The sequence below is a fragment of the Sceloporus undulatus genome, chromosome 2 (assembly GCF_019175285.1).
Source record: "Sceloporus undulatus isolate JIND9_A2432 ecotype Alabama chromosome 2, SceUnd_v1.1, whole genome shotgun sequence".
Lineage (NCBI taxonomy): Eukaryota > Metazoa > Chordata > Lepidosauria > Squamata > Phrynosomatidae > Sceloporus > Sceloporus undulatus.
This window is the reverse complement of record NC_056523.1, coordinates 6938669-6949754: the sequence shown is the minus strand read 5'-3', so window position 1 is coordinate 6949754 and position 11086 is coordinate 6938669. Positions and strand designations below refer to the sequence as shown.

Sequence of the window (11086 nt, the reverse complement as noted above, 5' to 3'; positions counted from 1 at the left end):
TTTTTTAATATTAAACAGTTACAATGCCAAGGAAATATACCATGGCAACTTCCCATGTAACCCTGAGACTGGCAGTTTAAGAAAGCAGGTTTCTAATCCTCAGCCATAAAATTCTAAAGCCTCTCTAAACTGCAAATCCCAGGATTCCATGGATGTTGGCATCTCAAATCTTGCTATTTTCCAGCTTCTACCCTTGACTACTCTCCAGCTGTAGTTGTTGCTGCTGATGTTGTGAGCCTTTCAGATGTTCCCGACTTGCCCAAGGTCACCCAGTGGGCTTCGTGGCTGAATTGGGAATCGAACCCTGTTCTCCAGAATCATAGTCCAACATTGAAACCATTACTCCACGTTGGCTGTAGGGCAAGGTCAGAATGAAGCCATGGCTAGTCTGGCTAGATGGACCCATCCGTTGACTCATGATCCATCTTCCTCTCTTCTAAGACAGGATGGGGCAAACAGTGGCACTGAAGTTGTTGGACTACAACCCCCAGCTGGGATTAAAATGTAGATGTTACATCTGCCAGGAATACACTATGGAGGAACGTGCAACTCTCGTCGAATTTTATGATATCAGATTCTGCAGAGGTTTTGTTAATATTATTATATTTTGAATTAACAGAATGAGTTAAGGGTACAACTGGCCCTGCTTCACCACGATGCCAACAATCTCCTTATCAGGAGTCCCCCACGGCCAAAGAGAAGGCCACACACTTCTGGCCTGGCTTTGCCATAGTGGCAAGTCTCCTCATGAGAAGGCAGTGGCAGTGAAGGAAAAGTGGCTGCTCCCTAGCTCTAGCTCTCCCTTCCTTGTGCTACTTTTGCAGGCAGGTCACTACTTGGTTTGTTCTGCAGACATTTGACGGCTGATGGCTGGGGATGGGAGTGGGAGGGGAGTGCTTTCCGAATGTGCTGTATTCTTTGGCTGCCAGCCCATTGCAGAATTAATGCAGTCTGGCACTGTCTTAATTGCCATGGCTCCATTCTATGAATCCTTGGATTTGTAGTTTGTTGTGGTACCAGAGTGCTCTGACAGAATAGGCTTGCATCTCACAAAATTACAAATCCCAGAATTACATTGCATTGACCCTTGGCAATAGAAGTAGTGTCAAACTACATTATTTCTGCAATGTAGATGCAGCCCTGGTTTTGATGCTAAGGGACTGTGGGTGTCTCTCATGCAAGAGTTAACAGTCTGTTTCTTTATCCTTTGAAGACCTGAAGGAATTGGCCGAAGACTTACAACAGAATCCACATGCTTGAAGTTTGCCATCTGTGCCTTTAGAACATGATATGATTTCCTGCTTCTTTGGGTCAAAAGAGTCCAAAAATGGATAAAACCCCAAGAATGGGGCCCCAGTGGTGAAGGAGGGCTGGGTGCGCTCAAGCCCTTTCTTGTCATTCGCTGATGCAGCAGTAGCTTTCTTTTTAGGAGGCTGTGGTCGCCACAGCAAACCTGGGAGAGGTGCACTGACCCTTCACGCCCAGGAGGGCCCAATTGGGTGCCTCCCCTCTTCTGGGTCTGGGCTGCATCATTGCACTCCCCTCTCAGTCTTAGGGCTAATCTGCACTGCAACAACAATGCAGTTTGACACTGCGTTATTTGCCATGGCTCCATGCTATGGAATTCTGGGATTTGTAGTTTAGTCTGCTATTTAGCATCCCTCAGAAAGCTCTGGTGACACAATAAACTACAAGTCCCAAGGTTCCATAGGATAGAGCCATGGCAGTCGAGGTGGTGCCAAACTGAATTATTTCTGCAGTGCAGATGCAGCCGAAGTGAGCAAAGCTCCGACTAGTGCTCTCATCACCATCACTTCCCTTGGTCTAGATCTGCAGCTGTCTCTTCTAAATGTCAGCTTTCTCTCTGAGATTTCCCTGGCACATGTTATGTCTCCTAGACTAAGGCAGCTGCTCTCTCTTCTAAGATTGCTTCCTGTGCTTTCCCAGCCACATGTTATCCTTTGCAGAGCTTTAGGTCGGCAAAAATGTAAGACGCGTGATTTAGCACAAGCCCATACAAAGTACAGCCTGAAGTCACAGAGATTTCAAGCAGCCCCACATGAACCCATTGCCATTCTTGTTACCCATTTTTATATTATTATTATTATTAACCTTACAATCTAGAAAGACAGCACACAAAAGGAGAAGGGAAAGGTGGTGGGGAAGGGGATGAGGTCCAGCAGTTCCTCTCAGCTTCCAAGGCCTGGACCAAGGCAGATGGACTGGAGGGAGGGCTTGGCTTCATAATGGATGGTTAATCTTCATCCAGGGAGGCAAGCGACAATTATGCAAGGCCTGGGAACACTTGACTTCTCTGAACACTGCACCTGGGAGGAGGATGGAGTCTCCCTCCTTGGAGCTCCTTAAGCAGAGGCTGGATGGGGATGCTTTGACTGAGAGCTCCTGCATGGAGAGGGGGGCTGGGCTGGAGGGCCCTCCTGGGGTCTCCTCCAACTCTAGGGCTCTATGACTCCTACCCATTGCAGCCCATTCCCCAATTCCTCCCGTGGGAACGGAGGAGTCATGTCTCCTGCAAGCAGAACAAGGGCAGTGAGTGGGGAGCCATGCAAGCCTCCCTGAGGACGAGGAAGGGGCTTCCAGGCTCCGCTCAGGCCCACGGCAAACTACAATTCCCAGAATCCCACAGCATTGAGCAAAGGAGGGCTCTGGAGACCAGGGCTGGGTTCCCAGTTCAGCCATGGAGGTTCCTCACTGGGGCGACACTCTCTCAGCCTCTGAGCATAACTAGAGAGCCTCCTTGGCAAAGCTGCTTCCTGGGCAGAAAGAGAAGACGGCATCGGCGAGGCCTCTGAGGGGGAAAGGACTCCTTGGGCCTAAAGACCCGCCCTCCCACCGACCCGGCCAATGGTGCCTCGACTCGACCCGTGGCCTGGCCAATCCAGGCCCTCGCTCTCTATGACGTCATGGCCAGGGTGGTCCAATGGCTGCAAGCGTCTCTTTGGAGGAAGCCTGGCTGTGGTCAATGAATGGGCGATCGCGATTGGCTAGGCGCTGGGGCGTCCTCCTGCCATGTGAGGAATGCAATCATGCTTCAGCCAATCGTTGTCCTAGTAAGGTCTTGGTCACGTGAGGAGTGGAGTGGGCGGGGCAGGCAGGAAAGCAATGGCCGCCGCTGCGAAGGAGTTCCAGGCGAGTGGTGAGATCCGAAAGGGACTGAGGGGGAGGGGTCCCGTTCTAGGAGATGAGCTGTCAGGGAGGGGCGGGGGTTTCGGACCAGCGTCGGTGGGAGGGGCCTGGCACAAGGGGCGGGGCTTGTGGTTAGAAGGACTCGGTTCCGCCTGGAGGAAAGGGCTTCTTTCTTAGGGGCGGGGCTTGGTGGGAAGGGGCGGGGCATGTGACTAGAAGGACCCAAATACGCTTGGAGGGAGGAGGGGCTTCTTTCTGGGGGTGGGGCTTGGCGCGAAGGGGGCGGGGTTTATGCTAGAAGGATCCAGAGCACCTCCTGGGGGCGGGGCTTCTTGCTGAGGGTGGGACTTGGTGTTAGGGGCGGAGCTCATGGCTAGAAGGACCCAGGGCTCCCTCTAGAGGAAGGGGCTTTTTTCTTAGGGGCGGGGCTTGGTGGGATTGGGCGGGGTTTATGGCTAGAAGGACCAAGGGTTCTGCCTGGTGGGAGGGACTGCTTTCTGAGGGGCGGGGCTTGGTGTGAAGGGGCGGGGCTTGTGGCTAGAAGGCCACAGAGCGCCTCCTGGAGGGCGTGGCTTCTTTCTGAGGGGCGGGGCTTCCCCATGAAGAGGGAGCGGTTCCTGCGAAAGAGGCCTCAGAAAAGGGGCAGCCCTCCAGGACACAAGTCCTCCTTTTCCAGGACACAGGTCCTCCATGCCCACCTTCTGTCCACTGGGAGGAGTCCCAGAAGGCCCTCCATTTTGAGGCTGGCTGAGGAGCCCCACTTTGGCTCTTCCCCTTCCAGAAAGGCCTCTCCTTGGCAGCCTCTGAGGAAAGAGAGAGGGAGGATGGCCATTCCTTCTTCAAGGCCTTTCTCACTAGGAGGAGCAGCAGCTGGCAAGACTCACACCCAGGGTTCACGTGTTGAACATGAGCCAACAGTGCGATGCAGCAGCTAAAAAGGCCAATGCTATTTTAGGCTGCACCAATAGAAGTATAGTGTCTAGATCAAGGGAAGTAATATTGCCATTATATTCTTCTCTGGTCAGGCCCCACCTGGAATATTGTGTCCAGTTCTGGGCGCCACAATTCAAAAAGGACATTGAGCAATTGGAGCCATGTGTCCAAAGGAGGGCGACTAAAATGATGAAGGGTCTGGAAACCATGAAGCCCTATGAGGAATGCCTGAGGGAGCTGGGGATGTTTAGCCTGGAGAAGAGAAGGTTAAGAGGTGATATGATAGCCCTATTTAAATACTTGAAGGGATGTCATATTGAGGAGGGAGCAAGCTTGTTTTCTGCTGCTCCAGAGAACAGGACCCAGAGCAATGGATGCAAGCTACAGGAAAAGAGATTCCACCTCACCATTAGGAGGAACGTCCTGACAGAAAGAGCTGTTTGGCAGTGGAATCTCCTTCTTTGGAGGTCTTTAAGCAGAGGCTGGATGGCCATCTGTCAGGATGCTTTGATTGTGAGTTCCTGCATGGCAGGATGGAGTTGGGGTGGATGGCCTTTGAGGATCTCTTCCAACTGTGTGACTCTAACACACTTCAACAAAGGTAAGTTCATCAGAAAATGACTGTCAAGTACACAATAAAATACAGTATAGGTCATAAAGCTGTAAAGAAACCACAGGAAATGATTTCATATGAGTGTTTTTAGCTTTTGTTTGCTCATGAATCCTACATTTGGCGGTGCCTCATCCTCCTCTGCTCCCTCTGGCCCAGTCCCACCTCTGACTCTCCCTCTTTGTCTCCTTCTTCTGTCTCCCAACCCTCTGGCTTTGCCCCAGAGCACCAGCACCTCCGCTACAACCCTCTGCGCCATGACTGGGTGCTGGTGTCCGCCCACCGCATGCGGCGCCCGTGGCAGGGGCAGGTGGAGAGGGACCCCCAGGAGGACAAGGCCAACCCGCACTGCGATCCAGCCAACCCCCTCTGCCCAGGGGCAAGGAGAGCCAGCGGAGAGGTAACTGATGCCTTGGTTGCACAGAGGTGCAGGCGGGACTCTTCAGACCTGAAGCCCCTGCAGCTCTTCCCTGGGAATGGACCTGTTCACATGCAGGGCTCTGGAGCTGGAGGTCCAAAGCACACTGCAGAAATAATCCTGTTTGAGACTGCTTTAACTGCCCTGGCTCAATGCTAGGGAATTATCGTGGCTGTACTGTAGTTTTGTGAGACATTGAGTCTTCTTTGTCAGAGAGCTCTGGTGCCACAACAGACTACAGTTCCCAGGACTCCCTAGCACTGAGCTAGGGCAGTTAAAGCCATGTGAAACTGGATTATTTCTGCAGTGTGTTTTGGACCCTATTTGGGGAGCTGGAAGCAATTTTGAGTGACATTGGAGATAGTAGAAATGTATTATTATTTTTGTTGTTATTCCATTTCTGTATATCCCACCTTCCTCCCAGTATAGGGACTCAAGGCAGCTACCAAAACTAAAACGGTCCTAGTTAAAACAATATAAAATATGAAAAATACAATATTGAAAAAGCAATGATACGATTCAAACAATTAAAAACATTACATTATTAAAATTTAAAACTCCTTAAAACAATACTCTTTAAAACATCATCCATGTCATGGACATGGATGCTGTTTTAAAGAGTTTTGTTTTAAGGAGTTCCTGAGGGAGGAACACCTGCCTACTCAGCTAGATCAGCTGAATCAATCCTGGTGATCAATGGAGTGGCAGATGTATTGACTCTGGCTTCTTACTGAAAAACACTGGTTTTGCTTTGCAGCCTTTATATAGAATCATAGGCCTGTTACAGACTGCCAAAATAAAGCTGCTTCGGGTCTCTTTGGAGGTATGCTGTTTAAATGATGCATGGGTCCTAAGAGTCCGGAGGTTGCGCCAAAGCCACACTCCATTCCCAAGCACTGGAGTGCAGCTTTGGTGCAGCTTCCGGATTCTTCGGATGCATGCATCCTTTAAACAGCATGCCTCCAAAGAGACCCGAAGCAGCTTTATTTTGGCAGTCTGTAACAGGCCATAGAATCCTGCAGTTGGAAGAGACCACAAGGGACATCCAGTCCAGCCCCTTTCTGCCATGCAGGAACTCACAGTCCAAGCCCTCCCTCCGAGGGAGTGTGTTTTCTCCTCACTTACAATTAAAGAATTTGGACCTAGAGATTTTGGGACTTTTGCTAAGAGCAGAGCTAGCTGCTTGATCCTGTCTGGCAGGATAATGTTTGTCTTGAAACCTTGCAGGAGAGGATGCCATTGATGTCTTGGTCTTGTCTTTCTTATGCAGGTGAATCCCAACTATGAGAGTACGTTTGTCTTTGACAATGACTTCCCTGCATTGCAGCCAGATGCCCCGGAACCTGGTAAAGCATTCCTTCCTTCCTTTTGACTAAACTCTTAATGAGCTACCTAGGAGAGAAGGTTTGGTAGCCTCAGCTGAGCAACCATTTGTGTCTGCATCTCAGGAGAAATGAGTGAAATCCACTGAGAATTGAAGCACACCCCTCACCCCCAGTTGGTGTGTATGCCTTCGCTGAAGAATGTGGTTTGGACAGAAGGAAGTGCCCAGTCCTACGATATTAATATGTTAGGGCAGTACTACTGAAGATAATTGTCACGGGACCTGTCCATTTTTTGAGCTATCAGCAGCTGGCTTTGGACAGTTTCCGGAAAAGAAAGAAGCAGTTGTAGCTGATGTGCACAAATATGGTATCGATCTCTGACCCATAGGAGCCCTGGTGGCGCAAGGAGCCCTGGTGGCGCAGTGGTTAAATGCCTGTACTGCAGCCACTCACTCAAAGCCATAAGGTTGCAAGTTCAATATGAGCAAAAGGGCTCAAGCTCAACTCAGGCTTGCATCCTTCCCAGGTCGCTAAAATGAGTACCCAGATTGTTGGGGGCAATTAGCTTACAGTTGTATACCGCTTAGACACTGCTGGTTTGGTATGAAGCGGTATATAAATGAAGCTATTTATTGGGGAAAACCCCCAGTTGGTGTGTATGCCTTTGCTGAACAATGTTGTTTGGACAGAAGGCCCAGTCCTACTATATTAACATGTTAGAGCAGCACTACTAAAGATAATTGTCATGGGACCTGTCCAGTTTTTGAGCCATCAGCTTCTGGCTCTGGAGAGTTTCCGGAAAAGAAAGAAGCAGTTGTAGCTGATATGCAAAAATATGGTATCAATCTCTGATCCATTGGGGAAAACCCCCAGTTGGTCTTCCACATTAGATAGCTTAGAAAGCAGTTGCTTAGAGGAGAGTGGTTAAGGTGGGGAAAAAGAGCTCAGATTTGAAGTAGTGGTTGGGTTGGAAATGTTGTGATACGTTATGTTGTATTGTCTGTTGCTTGCAGACATATGGGGAAATGTTTCATTTATTTATTGGTATCCCATCTTTTACCCAATTTGGTCTTATGAAAAATTGAAAAACATTGTTAAACATGCAAAAGATATAAAAGTTAAAATGGGATTAAACACTCATTTGTGTTTGAGGCACAAAAAGCTTGAGATATACCACTTTTTAAGTTGGAGGAGGCAGAAGTGGGCACGTCTCTACTAACTCATGGTCAGGTGGGAAGCCGGGGAGGAGGGCTGGACAGCAGGGCCCCGGAGCCCCTCTGGTGGTTTATGAGGGCTTCCAAAGGGGGGAGAGGGGAAAGGACGAGGGTACCCAGTCGCTTTCCACCTCGTTTGCTCCCTCCCTCCATTTCCCTTCAGTCCCACTCAACCACCTTCTTGGGAGCTGGGAGAGCTGTTTGGCCAGGTGGCGGTGTTCAGGCAGTGGAGGAGAAAGCCAAGACTCTTCTTAATCCCTGTCCATCATGGGTCCCTCCCTGGCCTTCATCCATTTCCCGCTTTTGGGAGGATTTGTGAGGAGGGCAGCGTGGGGTTACCTGTCCTTGAGGCTGAGAGAGTGTGACCTGCCCAAGGTCACCTTTACATGGCTGAGCAGGGATTGAAACCTAACTTAATGTCGCCATAAGTTGGAAATGACTTGGAGGTACACAACAAAAAACTACAGTCCCTTTAACCCCATAGCAAGGAGTGGAACTCGCACCCAGAAGGCCAGTGCTCGGTTTGGTTCCTTGCAGTGGCCTGGTTTTCCATGGGAGCAAGCCGGCCCCGTTTCCCAGAGCACTCGGACCACAACATGGAGCTGGGCCACATATGCGCGCCCCATCCCCCCAGGTGCAGCCGCCATGCCCTGATGGACTGGGGCTCGTACCACAAATGGCACACATGCCATAGATTTGCCAACACGAAGTTACATCTTTATTTCATAAACTTACAATCAACTTGGAAATAGTTGTTGCGTCCCTTCAAGTCATTTTTTACTTAAGCTGACCCCTATATCTTGGTGTTTCTTGACAAGATTTGGTCAGAGAGGTTTGGCACCATTGCCTTCTTATGAGGCTGAGAGTGTGTGACTTGTCCAAGGTCACTATGGCTGAGCAGTCATTTGAATCCTGGTCTCCCAGGATCCAACTCTCAAACCACTACACCACAACTGGGAAATATGTGCCATCGTAATCATTTGAAGAAACGACTTACTTGCCTCTCCCAATGTTTAAATTATTTCACTTGGAATTGAAAGCCTCTCAAACCAGAAGTAGTAGCAGTCATTGTAGGACACTGCATGTTGGGTGAAGGGCCAGTAGCGCAACCTAGCAGGAGTCCTTGGCCTGATTAGAAAATGACTGTGGGTGTCTGGAGGGATGCTGGCCAGTTTTGGCTGATGAGCTGCCTCCCAATGCTTTCCTTGACTTTGTTATAACCCTCTCTGCCTTCAGGCTTCTCACTGCATTTCTTCTCCTTCTCCAGATGCTGATGGCCATCCCTTATTCCGTGCAGCATCTGCTCGAGGCGTCTGGTAAGTCAAGGCCTGCCCTTCCCCAGCTGCATCTGATCACTCACGTGCCTGGTTTCAAATTGCTCTGTCTTACTCTCTTCGACTTGTTGCTTTTGTACGGAGCCCTTTCCAGCACAGGTTTCTCTTCTTTGGCTTACTTTCTGTGGCATGTGAAAACAGTGTCTGGGGAGCAGACATTTCTAAACAGAGTTTGCCAGACCCTCCCCCAATTGCTGTTGGGATTTAGGCAGTTGCCTAACTTTTCACTTCCATGTTCAATTTGAATGTCTCTTATGCAAATATATAAATGCCCCCAAATCTAAAACTATTTTCATGGTTGGTTCATGTAGTGACCCCTTTGTAAGCTGTTTCATGGTGTTGACTGTTCATAGTGCTTTAATGAGACATTTATGAGCTCAACAGGCCTGGGTGCTCTACTGCTTTTTCTTTTGTGCTTCTATTTCCTTGGCCTTTTCTTCCATTTTATGAAGGCTGATGGTTTAAATATTTGAAGGGGTGTCATATTGAGGAGGAAGCAAGCTTGTTTTCTGCTGCTCCAGGGAACAGGACCTGGAACTCTGGATGCAAACTATAGGAAAAGAGATTCTACCTCATCATTAGGAGGAACTTCCTGACAGAAAAGACTGTTGGACAGTGGAACACACTCCCTCAGAGTGTAGTGGAGTCTCCTTCCTTTAAACAGAGGCTTGATGGCCATCTGTCGGGGATGCTTTGATTGAGAGTTCCTGCATGGCAGGGGGTTGGACTGAATGGCCCTTGTAGTCTCTTCCAACTCTACGATTCTATGGTTCAGACTCATTGGCTGCCAGTATGGAACAGGGCAAGCATCGCTCTTAGCCTTTTGTCTTTGGCTGCTTTGCTTCCATGGCTGGGTCATCCTTTTCCTTTCTCCTCTTCCTGATGGTGAAGGGATTGGTCAAAGAGAATGCTAATCAAGGGGGAGAAAGTTTAAGGAGAATTTCAGGAAGAGGAGCATTTTGGGGCTCAGTGTGGATCATCGCTTCAGTATCAAATAAGATACTGAATCTCCTACCACTTAGATATCACGTTTCTTCATTGTAGCTTGGCTCATAGAGTTGGACCTCTTTGCATTGTAAACTCGGGGAGTTGCAAATACCAAGATGCTTGACAGATACTGGCTGTTATTATTCCCCAGGATCTCAGACACATGGATTGAGGGGTGCTTTTGTTCGTTCTTGAGAGAACAGAGATGTAGATTTGTTACAGGTTTCTATCTCTCTCTGCCTTCTCTTGGGTCAGTGACTCTGGGGGCTACACCTTGCTCATTATTTGGAACTGCCTGTAATTTATTATTTGTCTCCTTTGCATAAATTATTTTCATACTGTTTGCTCCCATATGCTTAGGAGAGGCAGATCCTTTCACTCTTGCTCTGTACTTGAGGCAAAGCCTGATGTACATTGTTCAGATTAAGCAGACTGTGGGCAGACCAATATATGCAGGAATCTGATTTGGGATGGCATTGAATTGGATGACTTTAGGGCTCCCTCCCCATAACTACTTCTTCCATTCTTGTCTTTCCATCCTTCCTAGCAAAGTCATGTGTTTTCACCCATCTTCCGACCAGACACTTCCTCTCATGTCTCTTGCTGAGATCCACAATGTCATCGACAAATGGTCAGAGATTGCTGTGGAGCTGGGTGCCTCTTACTCTTGGGTACAGGTCAGTGTGTGCCACATGTTATTTATGCAATGTTGCTTTAATGATAGGTTAATGGCGGGTTGGCTCTATGATTTGAAAGCCTTTCATGCCATCACAGTCACACAGGATAAGGACAAGGGGAACGATCCCTTCCCTATCCTGTTCCTGTGTGAAGATCTCCATAAATAAAACATATTATTATTATTTATTATTATTATAATTTTTTTGTTTCCAAGTATTCCAAACACTTTCTAAAAGTCATAAGGACCATTTTTGTCATGTCTTTCAAGCCTCATTAGCCAGGAATTCCTTTTTTCAACAAAGGGAAGTGAGCACAAGTCAATTCTGTTTGTTAAAAAAATCCTCTCCTTTGTCTAAAATGGCCCACTGGGCCTCCCAAATATGATTAAAATGACCCCTAATCCCCAAAGGGTCAGTTGGAACCAGGATTATGTTTTTAAC

The 11086-nt window shown here is 48.5% G+C and overlaps 2 protein-coding genes across 3 annotated transcripts in view; one reads left to right on the top strand and one right to left on the bottom strand.

The window, feature by feature from the left end:
* The window catches only part of LOC121923444 (galactose-1-phosphate uridylyltransferase-like), an 8323-nt gene extending 5525 nt beyond the window's left edge, over positions 1-2798 (bottom strand). Inside the window, 2 exon segments of the mRNA XM_042453877.1 lie at positions 2478-2530; positions 2714-2798. Coding sequence (XP_042309811.1) covers positions 2478-2530; positions 2714-2798 — 138 coding nt within the window.
* Positions 2799-3045: 247 nt separating this feature from the next.
* On the top strand, positions 3046-11063 carry LOC121922001 (galactose-1-phosphate uridylyltransferase-like). Of its 2 annotated transcripts, none has more exons than XM_042450852.1 (5): positions 3046-3157; positions 4915-5090; positions 6379-6454; positions 8915-8963; positions 10516-11058. In XM_042450852.1, the coding sequence occupies exons 1-5, from the start codon at positions 3124-3126 to the stop codon at positions 10811-10813; spliced, it is 633 nt and encodes a 210-aa protein (XP_042306786.1). In that variant the 5' UTR covers positions 3046-3123; the 3' UTR covers positions 10814-11058. The 2 variants fall into 2 exon arrangements, with proteins under 2 accessions (XP_042306786.1, XP_042306785.1); XM_042450851.1 differs by lacking the exon at positions 3046-3157 and adding an exon at positions 4533-4681 and having other exon boundaries at positions 10516-11063.
* The last annotated feature ends 23 nt before the right edge of the window (positions 11064-11086 follow it).